General features: G+C 38.2%; 1 protein-coding gene across 1 annotated transcript in view; it reads right to left on the reverse strand.

Moving 5' to 3' along the window:
- GALNT3 (polypeptide N-acetylgalactosaminyltransferase 3) overlaps positions 1-24,463 on the reverse strand; it is a 46,150-nt gene that overhangs the window by 19,475 nt on the left and 2,212 nt on the right. Inside the window, exons 2-3 of the mRNA XM_040971660.1 lie at positions 6,545-7,171; positions 996-1,168 (exon numbers count right to left, since the gene is read on the reverse strand). Coding sequence (XP_040827594.1) covers positions 996-1,168; positions 6,545-7,062 — 691 coding nt within the window. The 5' untranslated portion in view covers positions 7,063-7,171. The remainder of the gene's footprint in view (positions 1-995; positions 1,169-6,544; positions 7,172-24,463) is intronic.

Here is a 24,463-nt window from a genome sequence, read left to right on the forward strand (position 1 = left end):
TTCACTCATTCACTATTGCTGGAATCTGACATCTTATGGTGGGAATGTCACCTAAAAGAACAGTTTTCTTTTTTCATGTATATAATGATGTATCTTCCAGCTGACAATTTTGGCAGTTTGATCAGTCTTATTCCTATTTGACAGGAAAACAACTTTGTGCTAGAGCTAAGATTTGATTTTCAGGAATCTAGCTCCAAATAAAGGTTTATTCAAGAATAAACTGCACCATCATAGAAACATTTAATCTCTGTATTATATTAAACAAAAATTTAGTAAACTGGAAGATTTGTTATATTAACCTTATGATTCAAATTTAAAGTATGTAATCTCTACTTAGTAATTTAAAGTGGTTATGCACTAAAGAATTCAGCTAACATTGTAAACAATACTGGAATATTTTAAAAAGCCAAAATTAAACAGAAAATAATGACACTTTAATGATTTTTAGCAATCATATATTTTTTACTAATTAATTCACATTATTTATTCAGCTCAATCTTTAAAAAAAAATCCTATGCATAAGTGCTATTTGGTTCCTCAGTTCTAAGTCAGAGAATTCGTAATGCATCTTTATTAATTGCCAATGGATATTTTTTCTTCTTAGTCATTTATAAATTAAGGATTCATAATTGATGAAATATGGAATTATCCCCACATATCAATAAAGGCCGTGAGGCAGAGAGGTAGCTTATTCAAAGTACATGGCTGGTGAGACCCATGGAACAGCAACCAGCCTTGAGGCTCAAGTCTGTACTTTTAATTACTGTGCCTTACAATAAAAGCCTTTCACTGAGAAAGATAAAGTTATGAATGCATATATTCTTCATCACCTTCTGTACAACAACATACCTGGAGATGGAATTCTTGAATTCCGCTTCCACCTGTCACATTTCATTCAACCTCTAATACAATATACAGAGAGTACAACACAACTGGGCAGACGGATCCCCACCTCATGGATTTACTGAACAACCTAATTTACGTGTGTTTCTTACCATCTACACTAGCATCATCCACCAAAATGATTTCCTTCAGCAGTATTGCAGGTGAAGAATAGAGCACACTATGGACAGTTCTAAGCAGAGTGGACCATGCTTCGTTATGAAAAACTATTATGACACTGGTAGTAGGCAGGTGAGGGCAGCGCTTGAATTTTTGTTCAATACATCTAGAAGTCAAAGAAGAAGAACAGTTATAAATGGCATTAACCTCAGTTATGACACTGTTAAAATGATCAGCATTCAATCTTTATCACTGAAAGACAATAGCAAACAGTTCCTATGTAAAATATTGTTAATACTATCAAACATACAGAGATCAAAACAAATTCTTTACAAGTAACTTTGTTTATCCTGGAATCACATCCACTGACATGTGTTACAACATGTCAAAGATTACAACAGATTATCAAAACCAACTTCCACAGCGTCATTTTAAATACAAATAAGGCTTTAAGCAATGACTGTGAATTGTAAGGCACGTATAAATGTCAACCTTAGCTCAAATGCATCTTTTTCTTTCTCCAAGGAGCCATCCAGCTTTTTCATTTAAAATTTTGAAAGACCGTGCACAGTTTTACTAAATACTCATTTTTGTAAAAGGCCATCTCAGATACTTTGCTCAATGTGTAATGTATTATTGCCACTTTCTGTATTGAAGATTCTGCTCCAATAATCCAGTCTACAGTTAAATTACTTAATATCAGGTATTTTAAATTTACCTTTGAAAAGTATTTACAGGGATAGGTCTTTACCCTAGTTAAGATGCCTGAATACTTTAGTTTGATTCTCATCTTGGGTTCCTATTTCCAGCATACTGCTAACGTGCACTGTGGGAGACAGCGATGATTTAGCTAAAAACTGGGTGTGTGCCACCTTGTAGGAGACCTGAACAGTGTTCTTAGTCCTGGGCTTTGGCCCTAACTCAGCCTCAGCACTTGCAGCAATTAGAGAGTTAACCAGCAAACAGGAGACAGCTCTCTTTCTGTGTGTATATGAAAGTATCTCAAATAATAACTTAATTGTAAAAAGTTATAATTTAAAAATAAAGATCTGGGCCCTGGCATGGTAACCTAGTGGCTTAAGCCCTCGCCTTACATGCGCCAGGATCCCTACATGGGTGCAAGTTCTAATCCCAGTGCCCCCGCTTCCCCTCCAGCTCTCTTCCTGTAACCTGGGAATGCAGCCTAAGAAGGCCCAAAGCCTTGAGACCCTGCACCTGATGGCAGACCAGGAAGAGGTTCCTGGCTCCTGGCTTCGGATAGGTGCAACCCCAGCTGGTGTAGCCACTTGGGGAGTGAACTAGCAGATGGAAGATCTCCTTTCTGGCTTTCTTCTCTCTGTATATCTGACTTTCCAATATAAATAAATAAATCTTTAATTTAAAAAAAGATCTAAAATTAAAAGTCCAGTGCTTCTGTTACCAGCTCAAACATTTAAATAGGTAGAAATCCTTGACTCAACTGATTAGTGGTGTTACGCATTAGTAAAAAAAAGTTAATTACAGCTTCCAGATTCACTTTTATGAGGATGCCTTCTTCAGTGAACCAGTCTATATATATTAAGCCACTGGGTTTGAGGGATCTGGCAGTCACTGCTTTTGATACTGTGGAAGTGCAGATGAGTACCATCCCCAGGCTCCTGAATGTAGGTGAGGAACACATGAAATAACATACAGCAAGGGCTCCAAAATACCAGCACATAAAATAAGTCACATGTGCTCTATGGAGCAAATAAAGCAATTATATCTTTAAGGTCACTTAAAAACCATAAAGAGCTATACACAGTTTCGGGCAACAGATTGGAAAGCCCTCCCATGCAGTCAAAAGACATTGTAAATACACTGAACAATCAACCAGTGCTGTTTTAAATCCAAGAAAAGGAAGAAAAATGACTCACTGGGGGAGATAAGCACCTAATACAATTCAATTGCCCTGCCAGGGCAGTAGGGACAAATCTGCCCTCACCACGCAGTGTGATTTGCAAGCAAAGCTACCCTAAAAAAAAAATCCACAAATTCTCTTGCTCATGACTTTTACAATCTGGTTGCAAGAGGAACAGTTTGACTTGTCTTATATTCCTTTTCAACAACAAGACTTTAGACTACATATCTGTAGTGACAAAAAGGGTATCAGTTTAGGGATAAAGTATCAAGACAGGTTGTCAACAACACTGAGTAGAAAAAGGGGAGTGTGGTTCTTGGTACAGGTGGCTTCATTACTAGTGTCTTTTGATTTCAGAAAGCAATACAGATGCGTGATTTATCACATTCTTCTTCAGAAAGGCAGAAAGCAAATTACCTGTTCTGAATTGAATTTTGGAAAAACTGCCAATTAAAAATAAAGCTCAATATAAACTGCTGTTTCATACATAAATATGTACTTCTGAATAACTTTAATACATAGATAAAAGCTATATTTAATGCATAAGATCATGTAAACCTAAATTATAAAATAAAATTATGAAAATTAATAATACAGTATTTCCTTTTCTAAGAAAAAAGAGACCCCTCATGATATATATTCTTACAAGCATTTTGCGGAGGGATGGAAATTCAGATTTTCCTATATTTGCCATGTGGGTAATGAATATAGTATTTACCAAGAATACCTAAAAGGTTTTGAAGATTTAAGGTATAGAACTGCATAAAAGTTAATTCTAACAGAATATTACCTATTTAATCTTTCCGGGCTTTCCCTCAGCTTAAGCTAGAATGTATTTCCTTAATTTATAACTACTAATATCAGTTAAAAGTATCATGTTATACACTACTGTAAACCATAAAATTTCACATCATAGCTTTGTAAATTCAATTTATTTTTAAAAACATTAAATTTGATCATTTCTTTTAAAAAAAGATTTATGCATTTTTAGTAGAAAGGCATATTCACAGAGAAAAGGAGAGACAGAAAGAAAGATCCTCCTGTTTATTGGTTCACTTTCCAAATGGCCCAACAGTGGAGCTGAGCCAATCCCAAACCAGGAGCCAGGAGTTTCCTCCAGGTCTCTCACCCAAGTAGAGGGTTCCAAGGCTTTGGGCCATCCTCCACTGCTTTCCCAGGCCACAAGCAGGGAGCTGGATGGGAAGTGGAGCATCTGGGACATGAACTAATGCCCATATGGGATGCTGATGCTTGCAGGGGAAGATTAGCTAATTGAGCTATCATGCTGGGCATGATAAAAATCACTTCAGGTAATTTTAAAACAATTAAAGTAACTTGCCAAAGTGACTATATTTCCAAAGTATTTGACAATTTCGATTTACAGAAACTTGTTTAAATTAATCACATGACCATTATGGCCTCGCAATTCTTTCAGAAAACATATTCCTTGCTGATACATGCTACAAAGTATATACATTTTCAAAACTTCTATAATACCCTACCCAAATTAATCAACAATTAAATCCTCAACTCTAACAAAAATATACCTGATGTGCTTAGTTATTTTTAACTTCTTAAGGATCTACATTACTGAAAACTATTACATCTTCTTAATGCCACATTGGTGGGGGGGGGGTATAATACTTTATACACATTTCTTCACTTCTTTAAAAATGAAGAGGGGGTATTTGGCACAGTAGCTTAAGTCACAGTTATAGACCTCCACAGCCCACACTGCAATGCCAGAATCACTGCAGCTACCCTACTTCTCATCTACTGTCCTGTTAATGTGTATCCTATGGAAAATGATGCCTTGAAGTATCTGGTCCTTGCTACTCAAGTGCAAGATGTAGACGGAGTTCTAATATCCTGGCTTTAGCTAGACACAGCTCTGGATATTGTGGGCATTTTGGAAGAGCCACGGAAGATGTCTTTGGTGCTTGCTTGCTCTCTTCTTAAGTAAATAAAAATAAATGCATAAAAAAGTTACAAAACTAATGATAAGCAGGAACAAGCATTCAACCTGTTAAGACCCCCACATCCCACAATGGAATGCTTGGAATCTATCTCCTTTCTCCAGTTTCCAGCTAATGTAGACCCTAGGAAGCAGTGGTGACAGCTTAACTAATTGGTTTCTTTGCCACCCACTTGGGAAGGGAGTTTCTGACTTCCAGTTTTGGCCTAGTCTCTGGCACAGGCTGTATGCAGGCATTTGGGATGGTGAATCTACCAGACTCTACCAGTCTCTGCCTCTTGAATAATTATTTTCTAAAAATAATAAGTAATGGACCATGGATGGCAGGAACTGGAGTAAAGCAAAAGAATTCAGCATAATTTCTAATTAGAAAAATAAAGTTTGAGCAGGTATTCCTAATTATAAATCTAGACAACTTGAGTGAAACAATACAGTATAATCCACTATTATTTCTTTCACTATTATTTCTTTTACTGCCAAATGTATTTCTGTTGTTCCAGAAAACAAAATACGTAGGCATTCTTTGTCCCGTTTTTTCAAAAATCCACAGAGGCCATAAAAATGCTGGAATTTGAGGCCAGCAGTGTGGCTTGGCAGGCAAAGTTGCCACCTTCAGTGCAACATTGGCATCCCACGTGGGCATAGGTTCAAGTCCTGGCTGCTCCATTTCCTATTAAGCTCCTTGTTAATAGCCTAGGAAAAATTGCAGAGGGTGGCCCAATTACTTGGGATGCCACCACTGATGTGGAGGCCCAGAAGAAGCTCCCGGCTCCCCGCTTTGGCTGGCCCAGTCTTGGCTGTTACGGTCATTTGGGGACTGAACTATTGAATGGAAGATCTTTCTCTAGGTAAATCTGATTTTCAAAAAACCAAACATTAGAAAAAAAAAATTGGGGAATGCATTTTAACCACTACAGTTCAATCATAGCATATGAACAATACCTCATATAAAACAAAATGGCTAAGGATAAAGAGAAAGAATAAGAGAACTTGGAAGGGAACATTAATCAAAATACTGTCTACAGAAAAGCATGTGAACCAAGTGACTCAACGGAAAAGAACGCTGGCCTCTCAGTAGTTATCAGGAGGCAGCTCCACAGATCAGAAGAAGTTAGTCAGCAAAACTCTGAAGAATCATGATGAGACTATTAATTGTAACAATAGTTTCTCTTAAGGAAAAGTTTCCAACTCAGAGGGAATTATGAATTATAACTATGCACTGAAAGTAGCCAAATAGTTTGTGACTCAGTTAATAAACCCAAAGACCACTATCAGTTAATAGTATTGCAATCTTAGCACATTTTTTAACATTTGTATTCTGTAGCAATTTGTACAGAAACAAAACAACTCCTTCATCCTCCTACAATTCCTGTTAAAAGAACTGTTTGATGTTTCCTAAGTAGATGAGAATACACACACTTAATGATAAAGCATTTATTTCCTTGTAGAGAGAGATTTGATGATGAGTTCCAGTTTTCCATATTGTAAGCTAACAACTTAACATATCTGCACTGCTTCACCATATAAGCATAATGATATGCAGCAAATAAATAAAAGACCGAATAAACAGCATTTACAGATCTTCTACCTTGGAGTGGCTAAGGAACAAGCCAACTTCCGTAGCTAATATTTCTCACCCCATAAGCCCTGAGCAACAAATAACAAACCATAAATATTTTTCAACATACTCAGGAGGTCGAGTGTCTGGCCCAAGATCGCGATGTAAGGAAATTCTGTCGCTTGCAAAAGCATTGAAACAGTGTTTTTTTTCTCCGCGTTCTTTTTCCTTCTGTTCTTCAATGCTTAAATTGGTTGTTTTGAAGGCTTTGCCAGAAGCACCAGGTGCATTCGAATCCTGAAGTGGGCGGTCCAGAACAGGTTTCAATTCTGCAGCTGTGTAATATCCTTGCAAACAGGGTCTCTCACCAATGTCAATGTTTTGCCTGACAGGTGCTCCTATTTGCATTTTTGGCATTGCATCTTTAATATTGTTTACAGCTTCCAGCATTAAATTAAACATTTTGTTTTTATTTTTTTTCATGCTGTTTTCAATTCTTGATTCCTCTTTGGAATACTGAACACTTACTTCTCTTTGAATTAAAATCAAAACTATTACAAAGACAAAAATTACTGAACCAAGTTTCCAAAACTTTTTATAATAATGTCTTTTAATGTGTAATTTGACTAGGCGCTTTAGGTGAGCCATTCTGACATTAAAAGCTTGTCACTTGACAAATAACAGTTATGATTTCCTCTGTTACTTATCTTTTTTAGCATAGATTTGCTGGCAAGAAGATTTCTTTAAATGGTAATGCCTATAAACAGAAATGGTACATGGTATTAGTAGCTATTCATTACAGTAGGCATGGTTCAATCCATTCATTCAACCAACAACTGCAAGTCAAGTACAAACAATGTGCTATTATGATTAACAAGAATAAAAAGACACTTTGCTCTCAAGAACATTACACTTCTGTACGAAAACAACTGCTAAAATTAGCCATAATCTCTTGGGGCTGGAAAATATCAGGGTTTCAGGGTTTTTCTCTAGTAGAAAATACATTCTTTGTTTATTCTGGCTAACATCTACTCTATGATATGTACAAAATTACTTCCTTTAAATATAATTTGAAGTTCTAAAAGCTTTTTTATTTGGAAACTAAGGAGCCAAATAACTTTCCTGAAAAAAACTATTTTAAAAAGGCAGGAGTCACAGAAAGCAAGGTGCGCTGACAGGTGCTACCACACATCCCTCCAAAGTAGTGGCCATCATTTAACCCAGCTTCCCTCAACAAGAGAGCAACTACTCCCACCAAAGCTACTGAAGTAATACAGCAGATCCACAAATTACAAAACTAGCATTAACTTGATAGTACGTGTGAATACTGACAAACCCATGCACAAGAAAAATCAAGCACACTTAGTTCTTACACAACAGCTGGTTGGAATGGCTCACACAGATACAGAATCTAATACCAAGGAGAAAATGCATTAGCTTTACATGCACTTTGGCTTCCAGGACAGGAAAAAAATGAGAATTTAGTTTGGTGAAACAAGCCAAAACTCTGCTTGCAACTAACATTAAGAATGGAACAATCAATTTCTAAGCCCAAATCTGAGCCACAAGCAGGAAAAAGAGAGAGAAATTAAAAAAGAAAAAAGAAAAGAAAAAGGAAAGAAAAGGACATTGATGAGAGCTTGACTCTCAGTGGAGCCTAATTTTCTTCATGATGTTGCAATAATATAACATAAAGGGTCTCAATACACAACTACAAGCCATTCATCATTATAGCCAGTCAAGTTTGGCAGGGGCTAAGACTGAAAACAATGCATGTTCTCCCTAAAGTCTTGACATATTTGAAAGCAAAAGTCATTTATAGCAACAAAAATTCACTTCGACACATTATTCAGTGTCTTCCAAAGTCATCATTAAATTGAAAATAAGCAAAGTAAAGTTTTAAGATGACTCTCTGGCCTTTAGCATGAAATTTTAAAGTTGAATAAACAAAATAGGCAGTACTTAATTCCATGCAGTATTTCTAATGGGATCTATTCTTTTCAGAATAGCATGCACAGTTTGACCCTTATAATAACTCAATTTTGGGCCCAGCGCAGTAGCCAAGCAGCTAAAGTCTTCCCCCTTGCACACGCCAGGATCCCATTTAGATGCCGGTGCTAATCCCAGCAGCTCCACTTCCCATCCAGCTCCCTGCCTGTGGCCTGGGAAAGCAGTCAAGGACGGCCCAAAGCCTTGGGACCCTGCACCCGCGTGGGAGACCCAGAAGAGGAGAGGCTCCGGGCTCCTGGCTTCAGATTGGCTCAGCTCTAGCCGGTGTGGCCACTTGAAGAGTGAACCAACAGACTGAAGACCTCCCTCTCTGTCTCTCCTCCTCTCTGTATATCTGACTTTCCAAAAAAATTAAATAAATCTTAAAAAAAAACCTCAATTATGATGCTGTCCATGAGATTCTATTATCTTTAAGCTTTAAGAGCTTTATATAAAGAATAATTTGACTCTACCCTTTCATTCAAAGACCTTAGCATAAGATATGGCAGAACCATGTGCTTACGGCTGCGTAATTTCTGTGTCAAAAGTTACGCTCTACGGTGGTTACGAAATTAGATAGCCATCACCTTCTAGAAGTAGACTAGCATGAAATGTGGTCAATCGACAGGCAACCACAAACCAATGACCTGTGTGCGAAGGTAGGAGATTATAAAAGTATCATAGAAAGACAGCTAGGAAAAAATTTCTAATAGTAGCAAAGAGACAAGAGACAAGTTATGAAAAATCTCCACAGACAATGCTGATAATCAGAATTGTTTAAGATAAGCAAATTTTAAGCAGACATACAAGCCAGGGAAGACAGAAGAATTGGAAGAGGCAAAGGAATAGAAGAAAAGACAAGGTCATTCCTGGAGTTCAACAGAAGGCACAGGGAAGGGAATGGCAGTTTAGGCTGGGAGATCAGTCAAAAAGACCCATTCATGAAAAGCTTACTGTGTATCTGCCAGTGAATTCACAATTCACCAATCTGGTTCAAAATGGTTGAACTGGAAACAAATGAATGATTTGGAGGAAAGATCTTAATCACATTTATATTTTAGGAAGATCACAGGTTTGAATAGAAGTCACTTTGATGGAATGAGTTAAGACAGTCTTGAAAACTGCAATAGGATTTGGTAAGGAAAAGGGAAGAAAAGTGTTCCAGAAAATGATGGACATTTTGAAGCCAGGAAATACAGAAAGATAGATACATTCAGGTTAGGAATTAGGGAGATTACTGGTTGAGTTTTAGAAATGGTATACATGAGATATTAACAGGACTTCCAAAGAGGACTTTCATTTTATTTACACAAATACACACACATATACAAACTAAATTAGGGAAAAGCTGTGTGCTAGAGATAGACATTTAAGAATTAGTCTCGGAGGACAAAAGTGTTCACCTGCAGACTATACAAAAAGGTCAGAAAAACACATTTAAGAGGAGAAAAATACAGATGAGAGAGAGAGAAAGGAAATAAAGAAGAAAGAAAAAAAGAAAGACCGAAAGACCAACCAGTTTTTCTGGCTTATTCATGGAGTAGGCAATGGAGAATAAGCAAACAAGACAACCAGAATAAATGAGACATCCAGGTCAAATGAAGGTAGATTTCGCAATCTTCATGCTTTTCTTCAGACATGCTGACAACTGGTTGATCATTAAAAAGGAAACTTCATCAGATCTTGCCCTACAGGCTTTACAGATCTCATCGTACAGACAAACTCTGGCATAGGTCCACAGACTAGATGTAGTTGTGTCCCTCAAATTCTAGAGTTTAGGATTCAGAGAACCTTTAGACACAGGCAAGTATAACAGTGGTTCCCAACCTATGAAATCAACTTGGTCACCTATGTACACTCTTCTTTCTGTCCCCAAGTCAGCCACGATAGCATATTTTATCCCACTGTTATCTACGAATACTGGATTCTCTGAAGGCCACAGATAGGATAGATTAGGAATTCCAGAACAATTCAGCTGTCCTCAAGATATTCTAACAGCACAAAAAACAAGAGCAAGCACAGGAAAAGCACAGGTTAAGGAGATTTTTATCTCTGTAGAGTACTGTTTGCTTTACCAATTAATTTATGTCAGAAATCATTTACATGGCCAGAGTGGAGGATCTGGAAGAAAAGAAAAATGAGTATTTTTTTGCTCCTTGCTTCTGCCTGGTGCAGGCAGGGGAGTCAACCAACTGATAGAACATCTGTCTGTCCCAACCTCTTTCTGTTAACTTGCCTTTCAACTGAATTAATATCTAAAAATAATTTTTAAAATGAGTGAAATTCCTTAGGCACCATCTGACTTAATTGTTTTAGGGGCAGGGACCATGCCGTTTTGCTGCTGCTGTAAGCTTTCTAAGCAATAACTCCAATAGGTAGCAAGGGCTTAGAATCTACCTCTTTTATTAACTTCTAAAGTAAAATAAATTGACAGGTCTAGTTTTTAAAAATATAAATTTGCATTTTAGTATATATGTCAACATCATTAAAAAGTGCTTATAATAATAACCACAAAACATGAAGCAATATGCACCATTCCAAAATGCTATAAGGCTGGCTTAAAGTCCTTGGCTATTCTCATAATAAAAATATACTTCCATCTCAACAGAGAAATCCAAAATGTTACCAACATCTAACTACAACATTGTGGCCCACAGTTATCTAGATTCCTGTGATTGTGAATCACCTGGACATCTTGTTTAAATGCGCATTCAGAATGGAAAATATCAAGATAATAGTCATGATTCTGCCTCCAAATGGAAAAGCACACTGGTGTGTAGCACTGTTCAACTTAACAATTCTACCTGAAGCAGTTTTCTAAAGTAGTGAAAAACACAATTTTTAACTGTGCATGAAAGTAACATTTGAGAATAGCGCTCATAGCATTTGTTTCTCTATTGTGACAATAAGCCATTTCAAACCCAGAGAGGTAAGTTCTGTTTCTGAATGAATTTAACTGGCACAAAGCCTAACTGGTATATAAAACTTCTTTGCTACAGTGCTGTAAAGAGTTTAGGATAACCACATCAAGCACGGAGATATAAAATTACATCCTAAAATTCCAGTACTGATTGTAAAGCTAAAGAAATATACTATTGTGATTAATTCTCCTTAGATCTTTGGCGTACATTATCATCAACACTAATCCGAACTGCATTTAAAACAAAATAAAGCTCCACCCTGATTATAAACTCTAAAGTGCTTGGGCAGAAGTTCTATTAAGTGCCTCTCAAAAGCTGGTGAAAAGATTAGCCAATTGGCAGAGTTGGAAGTCATTTCTGCTTACATCTATTGCAGAATCAAATTTGCCAGGGATTTACTGGTGCGGTTTGTTAGTTTTGATTATATTTTACGTACACTGTTCACACCCATGCCAGATATTTTTCTGGACTGCATGACAAGAGACCTACAGAGATGCAAAGCAAACTGCAGACACAACCACATGCCATCTGATGACTTTTTGAACAAAACAACCTGCAGGTCAAGCCTAGAGACAGAGGTGACCAGCAGCCAACAGTAAAGAGGTTTCATTTAGCCAGCATCTGATCAGATAAGTATTTCCATTAAAATCCTTGCATATGAAAGGCCAGTTCAATCCTACCTTTGCCTGACTGGGGTCAAATAATTAGGGAGGGTGTCACCCAACTCCTGGGGATGTGAGTTCACACATGCCTTCACACTGTCTTCTCAGTTACTTTCAGTTGACACAGGAAAAACACCTATTAATTCATTATAGCATACTTAAAGTACAGAAATTCTGAGAAGCAATTTGGGTGGATCTACAGGTTACCCACAAGTCTGACAGATACTTTAAAAAGTTAGAGAAAATGAAATTAAAAAGGTATACATAGGTGTAAAAATTTTTGAAATCCATACATAATTTTCATAATATATATTTTCATTAACTTTCTGAAGACTCCTCTATACATGGATTTCAATTTTTTGCATCAAAACGAACTTATACTTTAATTTTATTCTCCATGAACTTTCTGAATCTGAAGTTATCTACCCTCCTATTCTTTGGGGAAGTGGTCTGAGTTTAAAAACTCTACTCCATCTATTATTCCTGGAAAATATAATTGATGGGGTGGACATTGTAGCACAGAGGATTAAGTCACACAGCTTGAAACCCTGGCGCACATCCCATAGGGCAGTGTCAGGTTGATTCCCCAGCTACTCAGTACTTCTGATCCATAGTCCTGCCAATGTTCCTGGGAGGCAGCAGCAGACAGCTCATAAAGTTCCTGCTAACCATGTGAAAGACCAGTCAGAGCTGCTGGCTCTTGGCTTCCACCTAGCTTATCCTCCAGGTGTTGTGGGTATTTGGGGAGTGAAAACAAGGCCAATAGATCTCCTCCACACCCCTATCTCTCTCTTTAGAATAATTTTTTAAAACAATTGTTAATGTCTTACGGATTATAAGTAAACAGAAATAACAGAGATTTCAACCAAGAGGGTCTAATCAATCTAGTATTGACAGAAGATTGGCATAGCAAGGAACTAATTAATGAGTTATAGAAGTCTACAAAACCCAAACTGATAGACTAGGGAACAATCACCAACTATAAGGATGAAATAAATGCCCAAGAAAAAGTTACCCTCTCACTCAGAAACCTCCACTGGGAAGAGAAAGGAAGGGAAGGTCTTCTCCAGTTGTTGAACAGTCACAAAAGTGCCTTCCTTACTTGTGGGATGTGCTAGAAATTTTTCTTCTGCAATCCCCAAGTAAGCTTTTAGCGATGTGAGGAACCCTGGAACTAATGAGGTGCTGAGGGAATCTGCTGGCTGATGCTAGAGCCTGGAATTCAAGAGGCTTTCTTTTGAAGGAGTCAAGCACAATTCCAGGAGTCACCTGGCTAAAATGGCTCTGGCTGCCTGCCTGGGGGGGTAAAGGCTGGGTTGCTGGCACTCAGCAAACCTTTGTGGGAGACCCCCTGTGCACATGAGTGCATCTGAGAAGAGTATTTGAAAGCAATGGAGCTGGTATAAGTGGCTCCAGGGCACAATGCTGGTATTAAGTCAAGCTCTGGACAAAGTACAGGAGATTTAGGGGAAGTGGTACTCAGCAGGACTTCACTGAAGAGAACCACATGAAGAACTGAGTGGTAGAAAAGCAAGCCCAAAAGGGCTCAGCCACCTACCAACCCTGAGGCCAAGTACTGTCCCTTTCACCTTCAGTGTCCTTCTGTGCCCTCTACTGTCGAGGTTAAACTTCATGCCATTTGGCAAAAGAGGCCTACCTCCATTAGTACAGAACAGGCCAGTAACTTAGAGCTGAGACAATAAATTTAAAAGCAGCATGCTCTAGTATTTTGACCAGCCTCACTTGATTTCCTTGACCTCCCCAAGAAACCCTGGCTCACATTCCACAAGGGAGTGGCTGGTTGATATTCTAAATTCAGTAATCAGAAGTGGTGCTAGCCAGCAGGTCTTTAGAAATGGGACATTCCTGTTGCTGAGCCCACAACTTTTACTCCTGCCACCAACATCAATGTCCATGGATCACCTGAATAAGCACTGTGGTAGCTAGGGAAAGAGACTGACCAAGTATGTTATTTTGCCCAATTATTAACACATCTTTTGCTGGGATGTTTTCATCTACACATACAGATAGGAAACAATATTTTTCAGAGCCTGCCCATTTTCATAGGCTCATCCGCATACAACATACGTGCTGCTCAAACTTTGTTGCCAATCTTCCCATACTATTCCTTTCAAGATCCTGAACATACAAATTGCTATCCATCAACCAATATAGATGTATACCTGTGGCTATCTCTCTTTCTACACAGGGTGACTGGCAATGCCAATTGAAGAATTATCCTTCTCCATGAACCTTCATGATAATTCATTAAATGAGGCTGTAGTACTGTTGCCCACACTTGAGTATTATCAGCGCACTGGGCAGATTCACCTAGAAACCAGGCTTAAGGTTTTTTCCTTCATCTTATCAATAGGACTAAGAAAATCTCCAAAAAGTGCATGGTTGGAAGACAAGATAACACTACAGGTATTGAAGATAAGCTGTTGGACTACAAGATAAAAATAAATCCGTTTCGGCACTCCTTATAAAATGAAATGAAGAAAATTTAGGTACTAATATCGAAATTTAGAGTCAATAAGAGTTTGTCTTGGGCCCAGCACGGTGGCGCAAGTGGTTAAGGTCCTCGCCTTGCATGCCTGGGATCCCATATGGGCACCAGTTCTATCCCGGCAGCCCCGCTTCCCTTCCAGCTCCCTGCCTGTGGCCTGGGAAAGCAGTCAAGGACGGCCCAAGGCTTTGGGATCCTGCACCCGTGTGGGAGACCCAGAAGAGGCTCCTGGCTTCGGATTGGCACAGCATTGGCTGTTGCGCTCACTTGGGGAGTGAGTCATCGGACGGAAGATCTTCCTCTCTGTCTCTCTCCTCTCTGTATATCCGCCTTTCCAGTTAAAAAAAAAAAAATGATAAAAATAAATCTTAAAAAAAAAAATTAAAAAAAAAAAAAAGAGTTTGTCTTAGTTACCCAACCTATCTATTGCAATATGCTAGGAAATGAAGAAGCAAGCACAAAATGGCTCTGCTAATTGCCTGGGAGCATGGTGAGTCCAAGTAGGGCCCAAACCACTCTGACTGTTAGAACCACATCATATTTTGAGGCCTTCAATAATTAGTATGAGAGATTTTCAGTATTTCCTTTTTCCCAGTCTTTAGTAAATGTTTGTAATTCTCTTTGGGGAGAGTTTTGGGTCTGTGAGTTGATTTTAGTCTAAACACTACGTGAAATGCCATGATTTTCAACTGTAGCAACTGCCACCATAGTGTTATGGCTATCAGCGTTATGAAGGTTTTTTTCCCCCATTTACATAAAGTGATACTGTAACACTGCCCATCTACTTTAGTCATTAGCTACTTCTGGGCACCTACCAAAGAGCTTTAAAGCATTTGCAATCTAATGTATTCTGATCACTGCACATCCCTGCTTCCCATTACGGAAGGTGCGCCTTTTTAGTGTTTGGCAGTTAAAAGCTATTGCCAATTTAGCTTCTACTACAATGGGATCTTATCATCTCCAGAAATCAGAGTGAATCTCATTGACTTATTAAGGAGAGCAGCCACTTGTGTCTTCACGGAAGCAAGGATTTCCTCCACTAATTTATTTCTTAATAGTTTACTAAAGGTACAGTCCAATAGGCCTTTTTGGGGAATGCAGATGGAGATGGTTAGGTAGGTTTCACTGTGTAAATCGAACCAAACTTTTTTTCTTTTAAGGAATCCCAGAATTCAGAAGCAGAAAGCAATTTCAGTCCATTCATTCTCACTTTCAGGACTTAAGAAAATTAAGTGATAGAAGTAGGGGCAGTTAGATTGTTAGATCGTTTAACATCACTTTGCATTCACAATTCTATAGACTTATCAACAATTCATTCACAAGATGTTCATTCTCCATATTTAAACTTCTATTTTCCTCCATGACAAATGTCAGCAAATTTCTTTAAAAAGAAAACAAAAATAAAGAAAAAGGCAGAAAATAATTTTGCCTTGTAGATCATATGGTCTTTATTATAACAGCTAGATTTTGTTATAGCACACACACATACTATACATAAATGAATGGAGTATAACAATTTAAAAGATGGGTAGCCTAGCAGCTAAAGTCCTCGTCATACATGCACAGGAATCTCAAAGGCTCTGGTACTAATCCTGGAGACCTCAATTCGCATCCAACTCCCTGCTTGTGGCCTGGGAAAGCCATTTAGGATGGCCTAAAGACTTGGGACCCTGTAACCACATGGGATACCCAAAAGAAGTTCCTGGTTTTGGATCAGCTCAGCTCCGACCATTGCGGCCACTTGGGGAATGAATCACAGACAGAAGAACTTCTTCCCTGTGTACATGACTTCCCCATAAAAATATTCAATCTTTAAGAAAAAAAAAAATGAGTGGTAAACCAAATTTTGGCCTAAAAATCTTTGGTTTGCCAAACTCTGCCATAGATTCTTAAAAATGTCAACTACACCAATATAAATCACCTCACACTTGACCCTTTTACCCATTAGCTAGCACTTTTTCAGACATAACAAAATTCTCCGCAAATCATTCATAACATCATTTAAGATTAGGCTACACACACACAGACACACACACACACAAATTTAGAGCATGCAATATCCCTCACATTTTCTAATAACCTCTGAAACTCCAGCATTTCCAACTTTTAAAGATTAAATTAAGGTATAAAAGGTCTCTTTTAAGAAACAAGCTTATGGAATATATGCTTATATATGTTTTTTTCCCAAGATTTATTTATTTTTATTAGAAAGTCAGATAAAAAGAGAGAAGAGACAGAAAGGAAGATCTTCTGTTGATTTATTCCCCAAGCAGCCACACTGGCTAGAGCTGAGCCAATCTGAAGCCAGGAGCCTCTTCTGGGTCTCCAATGTGGGTGCAGGGTCCCAAGGCTTTGAGCCATCCTTGACTGCTTTCCCAGGCAGCAAACAGGGAGCTGGATGGGAAACGGGATCACCAGGATTAGAACTGGCACCTATATGGGATCCTAGTGCCTGCAAGGCAAGGACTTTCACTACTAGGCTACCACACCACACCCAGATAATAAAAAATTTCATTAAAATATTCATGAAATATAAAAAAATACAAGTGTCACTTGGAAATAACCCACTCAGCTAATATACTTTATTTCTTAATTCCATTTTTAACAAGTGCTACTCAAACAGGGTAGTTGATAAGAGCATAGAGAATCAATCGCATAAACAGACTTTGTCCACATTTGCTGCATGCCACCCTCCCAAAGGAAGGGAGGGTAACAAACCCTGGGGAATTTATATTTAATTCTGTGGACAAAGGGGAGAAGCCTTGATGGATTTTAACCAAGATGATGAGTTAATCAAAACTGAAACTTAGAATGATTGTCCTTGAAGCTGTGCTGAATTTGCATTTTGTGGAGGAAGTAGAAAAACCAGATAGGAGGCTGGAGGCAATGAGGAGACAATTAGAAGTAACCTGAGCAAAAGTTGAGCAGGAAGGCTGTGGAGAGGCAAAGTTAGCTGAATTCAGCAAATGAATCAAAGTGGAGCCTGGGGAGGTTAAGTTACGATGTGTAGTAAGGATTGGTTGCTAACTTGGTTAAAAGAACTGGCTAACAGAGTACCAATCTGGATTAACTGTGGAGTTAGACCTGGAATTAAAAAAAAAAAAAAAAAAAAGACTAATGAAGTCTAACAGAAGTAGTAAAACACAGGGCAAAATTTATAGGACTTAGGAGACTACAGCAACAATTTTCATCCAATTCAAAGTAATAGACCATACGTGAAAGAAGCAAATGTCATAAGCAAAAAGCTCAACAAAAATAAACAGTAATCTGCATTTAAAATTCTATCCCTCTAATTAACTGCCCCCAGAAACAGATCACTCAGGTGTTACCTACAGGCATTCATTGTTTCCTTTTGTCCTTCTGCCATTTGGCTCAGAATTATCAAACCTGTATGTTCTCACTTCAATCTCTATCAAAGTATCAATTAGAGATGAGGGTAACTTCTAGAAATTTACTTCATGGATATCCTAACACACTGGTGAAATGACAGACCTTTAAACATGCCTATTGAAATAGTTTTATTATCAATGGATTCAATTTCAACAAAAGAAAACAAGATAAATTACAATAGGATCATATGAAATATGCTTAACAGAAAACAAAAGTTACTTACTCACATGGAATGACCTCCAACAACAATAGCTAAGAAGAAAAAAAGCAAGGCTCATTTGCATTTTCAAAAGAGAGAAATGATATTGGTGGATTCCAGAGAGGAAAACTGGAAGTCAGAGAACATCACTGAAAGGAACACTTACATGTCTTACTTTTGAAAACTGTGAACTTGAGGAATAAAGTAATTAATAAATAAAACACAATGGAGACTATCTGGAGGAAAAATAAAAATTGCCCAGCATACAATATGTCAAATTTCTCAAATCTACATACCATTATTCAGGAAGCTAATGAAGAACGAATCCTTCTAAATGGAAGGATAAATAAAGTGAAAAACAGAAGTCACAGTAAGGAATACAGAATCCCAAACAACTAGGGGACAGATCTTAACTAGAGAGAGCAAGAGTTCAAATTAGAAGAAAACAAACACCACCAAAGGAATAATAAATCTGATATGTTGGACTTTGTCGAATATCAAACAGAAAAGATATTAGAGTACATAAAAATTATACTCAAGTGATAAATGGAAAAAGTCAATACATTATTTGTGTTGAGTGACCTATTAGCCATGAAAAAAAATGTTTTCTATAACTAAAAAAGCGTAATAGGCACTATTTATATAACATTATAAAAATAATAAAAAGAAAAGCATGTGCAGATTACATTGAGAGGTTCAGGAGCGGAGAACTGAAATGTGTGGGCAAAAGAGATAAATATTTATCTATCATATAATGCCAAATCTGATGCATTAAGGAATAGCAGTACAGACATATGGATACAAAGGACAAACAAAAACATCTAAATGAGGTGAAACTGGTTGCTTTTAGGCAGAAGCTCTGAGGAAATGGCAGATGAAGGGCTGGCTTAATTGCATTTTTGCTGCTACTGCTAATCTGTTTCCTTATTTGTTGTTATAAATCTTGTAATAGTCCTACTTAATTTTATTTACACATAAGTAGGAGTTAGATTTGAATCCTGGAACTGACATTTCACTAATCTCATAAAGGCAAATATTCCATCTCTCAATTTATCTGTCTAAAATAGGGAGGAAAACATGCATGTATGCCATAGACTTGTTTTGAAGACTGAATTAATGTATATAAATTGCTTAAATTTGCCTGGCACATAGTAAATAGTAAAGCAGTTAAAAAGGATCTACACACAACATAACAATAAATACAAGCACTTTTTACTGGATAAAATGTAAAAAGGCATTTAAAAATTAGGTTAATAATCCAACTCTCAAAAATAGGTGTCATACATTAAAGTCTCCCAATTGAACAAGGAATTTTTAGCTTTTAAGGCTATTGTTCCCAGGTGGCAAACAGGACTTCATTCTTCCAGGCTGTCTTCACTGTGACAAATATTAGGGTGAAGGAGGAAGGTTGCAAAATTCCAGTTACAGTTAGCACTAAGAAGGAGGGAACTCAAACCGGAACCTGAAGGGTATATTGGTTAGGCCAAAAGAGGAAGACGAGTGTTCCATGCAGGGAGAAGCCTACAGACAGGAGAAAGAACAGACAGGAGCCTACAGACAGGGGGGCAGCAGCAACAGTACTGAAGGAAGCAGGCACTGAATTACGCCAGCCTTTAGGCCACTTTAAGTAGCTTGCCTTTTCCAAAGGGCAAGACACAGCTTTAAGTAGCAGGTGACATAAACCAACATTCTAAAAGAAGTCACCTTGGGTGTAGTGACTGAAGAAGTCACAAAGAGTTTAGAGACAGAGGCTACCGCAAGAGTCCAGGCAAGAGACGATGGTCATGACAGGATAAGATAGGAGTTGGGGGGGACGTAATTTGGTCAAGGACTAGCCAGGGTATTGAAAGGAAAATGGCTCCTGGAAACTGTCTGCCCTATTTCAGTTCTTGACTTTTTTTTCCAGTCTAGTCTAAGCAAACTAATCTCTAAGCAAAAGCTTGTCCAGACCCTCACTGCTAGTCATGTACTCTATTGTGGAACATCCGTAACCAAAGCTGCAAGACATTTTAACAATAAAGTTAACTTTTCACTTCTAGATTGTTAAACCTCAGTCTTGGAACAGAACCAAAAGGTACCAAAATAAAACGAAGTTCAAAGGGATGAAATGGAAATCAGAGCAATCCAAATTAAACAGACTAAGCAAGTGAAACCAGTTCCCCACTCTTCAGTTTCTTTGGTCACTTCCCATAAGGAGAAAATGGACTTCCAATGCTTGCCCAGTGCTTACCCCTCTTCCTGTGACACTTTTTCTCCAACACTTCTACTCTATCTTAGGCTCAAAGAAAAAGAAACTCCTCAGGCTTTGCAAATTATCTAAAAGGAGTATGTGTATATGCAAACAAAGGAAGGGACAAAACCCGGTTGTCTCACACAGGTAAACACAACACAAAAGTGCAAACAGGATACTTTGTCCAGCTCAGGTGCATGTGGCCCTAATGTGTGGGTCCCTCCACCGAGGAGACCTTGATGGAATTCCAACCTTCTGGCTGCAGCCTGATCCACGACTAACTGTGGTAGGCATTTGGGAAATGAATCAGCAAATCAAAGATTTTTTTTCTCTATCATTGTGCCCCTTAAATACACAGATCTCAAAAAGAAAACAAAAAGGGGGGGAAAGAGGAAAATGAAAAAGAGGTAAGGGAAGAGGAGGGGAAGGATGAGGAATTATTGTTTATAAAAGGAATGGGAATACAACCTGGAAGTTGGGCTCCCCTTTTAGGAGGCCCCAATCCCATATCAGAGTGCCTGGGTTCAAGTCCCAGCAACGCTCCAGATTTTACCTTTCTGTTCATGCAGTAAGTGAGGGTCCAAGTACTTGGGCCTGCTACTGCAAGGGAGACACGGATTATGTTCCCAGGTTCCAGCTTTGGCCTTTCCCAACCTCAACTGCTGTAGACATTGGCAAACTGAACAGGCAACTAGGAGTGTTTTGGTTGGCTGACTAACTGCTATCTATCTATGCCTCCTGAAAGAACGAAATAGTTCAAAACTGGTGACCTATTGAAACCACTTCAACGAGTATCATGGAGCATGCCCCACATGCGGGACTTGGGGTGGGTGGAAACCGGGTGGGGCTTCTCCCTCAATATCCCCCTCTACCTCAGATATATGAAGGAAACAATATGGAAATAATAGTCCTACCCACTTTCCTATAGCCCTTGACCATTTTTGCCCAAATTAACTTTGTAAAGATTGTCAAAATAAAAAAAATTTATTAGATCTGCAAAAAAAAAAGAAAGGATGAAATAGTTTATATCCTAACGAAATGTCATTCCAAATACACTTGCTTTTTTACCTTACATACCAACAAGGTAACAACCAAAGGGTAGGCATTCTCAGTAATGCTAAGTGCAAAAGCACTCAAGAAAAAACATGAAAAACATTCGGTTTCTGGAGTATAAATCCAGAACTAGGCAAAAAACTAGGCTCTGTTGGAGTCCTCTCCCCCTTAATTCTACTTTTCAGCTAAATCTTTGAGGGGGGAGGGAGATGATTAGCTCAAGGGTTCTGCTGAAGATGGTTTGAGGCTACCAGGTAGGAGTGAGCTGTGGTAAATGCTCAAGAGCTGATAAATCCTGACCTAGGGCAGTGAGACCAGGTGTGTGCAAGTGTGTGTACATGTAAGGGAGGTGTAAGGTTTTAACACATTTAGGGATCTGATAGGCATTGTCTCATTCTGTTTGGACTGTTGTAAAAATACACTTTGCAACAATACACTTTACAAACAACAGAAATGTACCACTCACTGCTTACAGGTTGGCAAGAGAAAGGTACCTATAGATTCAGTATCTGGTCAGCGAGGTCCTTCCTCACACACGCTACTATATCAAGTGTAGAAAGGACTACTAAATGCCCTGAGAACCCTGTTATAAGGTCACTAATTCCACCCATTAGGGTGGAGTCTTCCTGACCTAATTATGTACTAACAACCTTACAACAGGCAACTTTTGGAGAGTCACAGACATTCAGATCACAGCAGTTGTGGATGCGGACAGAAAAGGCATTTAAAATGACCTCAGGAGTTTTGACATAACTGAATGGTGGTAAGGATCCACAATTTATTCCCACAATCTCTGGAGTCAAATGTGATTCAATATTCAGATTTTTTTTTTTTTTTTGAAGACAGAAAGGTTATATGGTTCACATATCAAACAGAAGAGTGTTCCTGAAGCAGGGCTTCAGGCAGTGTTATGTAACCTACCAAAGAAAGTTCTATTTCTGCAGCAAAACACATCCCAGTAGAGCAATAGATAAAGCCTTGCAGCAATTCACTCATATTCTATCCCAAAGAAGTTCAACTACGGCTAACAAATGAGTCACACAGAAGTTTCTGGTTTTCAGAGGCTAATTTTGGAATTGTGGAGAAAAGGTAAATGAATCCATACCCATTGACAGAATACTAGAAGTGAAATAGGTTGTTGGAAAGAAGGCTCTGGTTTGCATGTGTCTCATCCCAGTGATTATGACAAGTCAAAGATGTCCGGCAGGCAATCATGTAGGCAAATCTGGCGACTTAGAAATTGAAACAATTATGGAAATAAAAGGTGCTCCTGGGAAAATTAGCCTTTTATTGACAAAAATACAAGCCAAACTCAAAGAATAACTCAAGAAGTTTCATCTCACTGCAAAATTACAAATGACCCAGAATTCAGATTCCTACTGGTCTGTGCTTTGTCACAGGTTAATCCTCTTTGGTCTCTCGCCACTGCTGGAATTAACTTGAATTCAGTGTTGCCATGACTGTACATTAGTTATGTTAAAATTACCTTAATTATATACTACTGATTACTCTTGGTATTATGCAGATGAATAGTCATATAGGTAATTGACAATGTCAACCTGTCATTCCAAATATATTTTCTCAACTTTACGAACCAGAAACCTGAACATATTGGAAGATAATTCAGGCAATATCTATTTTCAAATTAAGAAATATGCTATCATTTTCTTTAGGAAAAAGAATTCCTCCACCAGGAATATGAAGGCAGGTTAATCCTAAAAGTTCTGTGGAAGGCTTAATGATCCAATCAGAGTTTACAAAATACTTGGGAACCTACAGATGACCTAGCAACTTAATCTCTCACACTAGTTTATGTTTGGGGGGATATGACAAGTGAACGCCATAACCTGCTTCTCGTACTTGCCGCATAACAAAAAGTAAAGATGTAAAATACTAGTAGAATACAAACCAGACAATAAACTGGGTTCCGTTTTCTCTGATAATCTTTTCAGGTCCCATTGAGGACTGTAATTCAGCCAATAAAGTTTAGCAAAGAACAGAGCTGCACATAATTATTTTTCTCTCCCAAACTTTTACTTGATAAATGTTACTTCAAAATCTCCAGGGGGAAAAAACCATCCCTAGTATTTCCTGCTTTTTCCTGCATTTAGTGTATTTAGTGCACTACACCATGCTGAGAACCCATTTAAAAATAATAATGGGCCTGGCGGCATGGCCTAGCAGCTAAAGTCCTCACCTTGAACATGCCAGGGATCCCACATAGGCGCCAGTTCTAATCCCAGCAGCTCTACTTCCCATCCAGCTCCCTGTTTGTGGCCTGGGAAAGCAGTCAAGGACGGCCCAAAGCTTTGGAACCCTGCACCTGTGTGGGAGACCTGGAAGAGGTTCCTGGTTCTCGGCTTCAGATAGGCGCAGCACCGGCCATTGCGTTCACTTGGGGAGTGAATCATTGGAGGGAAGATGTTCCTCTCTGTCTCTCCTCCTCTCTGTGTATCTGACTTTGTAATAAGAAATAAATAAATCTAAATAAATAAATAAATTACAATAATGTACAGCATGATCCCATGCAGTTTCTAATGTTTCAGAGATTTATTCTAGTCAAGCATCCCAGAATCTAAAGCCTGCAGTAAAGCTTTAGTTAGGATCATAGCATGATTTTAGGACAAAAGTTCGATTGTCTTTCGGATGTGTGTGACACACAACAGCATGGCAGAAAACTCAACCTAAACATTGTAAATCCAGTATAACAGTGATATTTTTGCATTGGAGGCTCCAAGGCCATTAGTGGTCAAAAAGTCAATCTTACGTGCTGAAACCAATTAAAAATATAGGATATCCACATTTTAAGCCAAAGAATATGTGAAACTTACTGCATTTATATGGGCACACAATAGACTTACTGAGTTGAAGCACAGAACGCGTTTATTTAAAAAAAAAAAAAAACCCGAGGACTACAGAGAAATGCTTAAAAATTACTTGGTGTTACAGAGGTAGGTTTGAGACAAAAAATCAAGAGTGTTGCAAATACAGAACACTAGGTTTCTGTCTCATAAAACATACTTGAAGTCAATATAACAAAAAAAATCAGAAGACTAAATGCTGCCATTGCCTCAAAAAAGGAACAGTGGCTTCAAG

The sequence above is a fragment of the Ochotona curzoniae genome, unplaced genomic scaffold (genome assembly GCF_017591425.1).
Source record: "Ochotona curzoniae isolate NIBS_2020 unplaced genomic scaffold, NIBS_Ocur_1.0 contig_2210, whole genome shotgun sequence".
Classification (NCBI taxonomy): Eukaryota; Metazoa; Chordata; class Mammalia; order Lagomorpha; family Ochotonidae; genus Ochotona; species Ochotona curzoniae.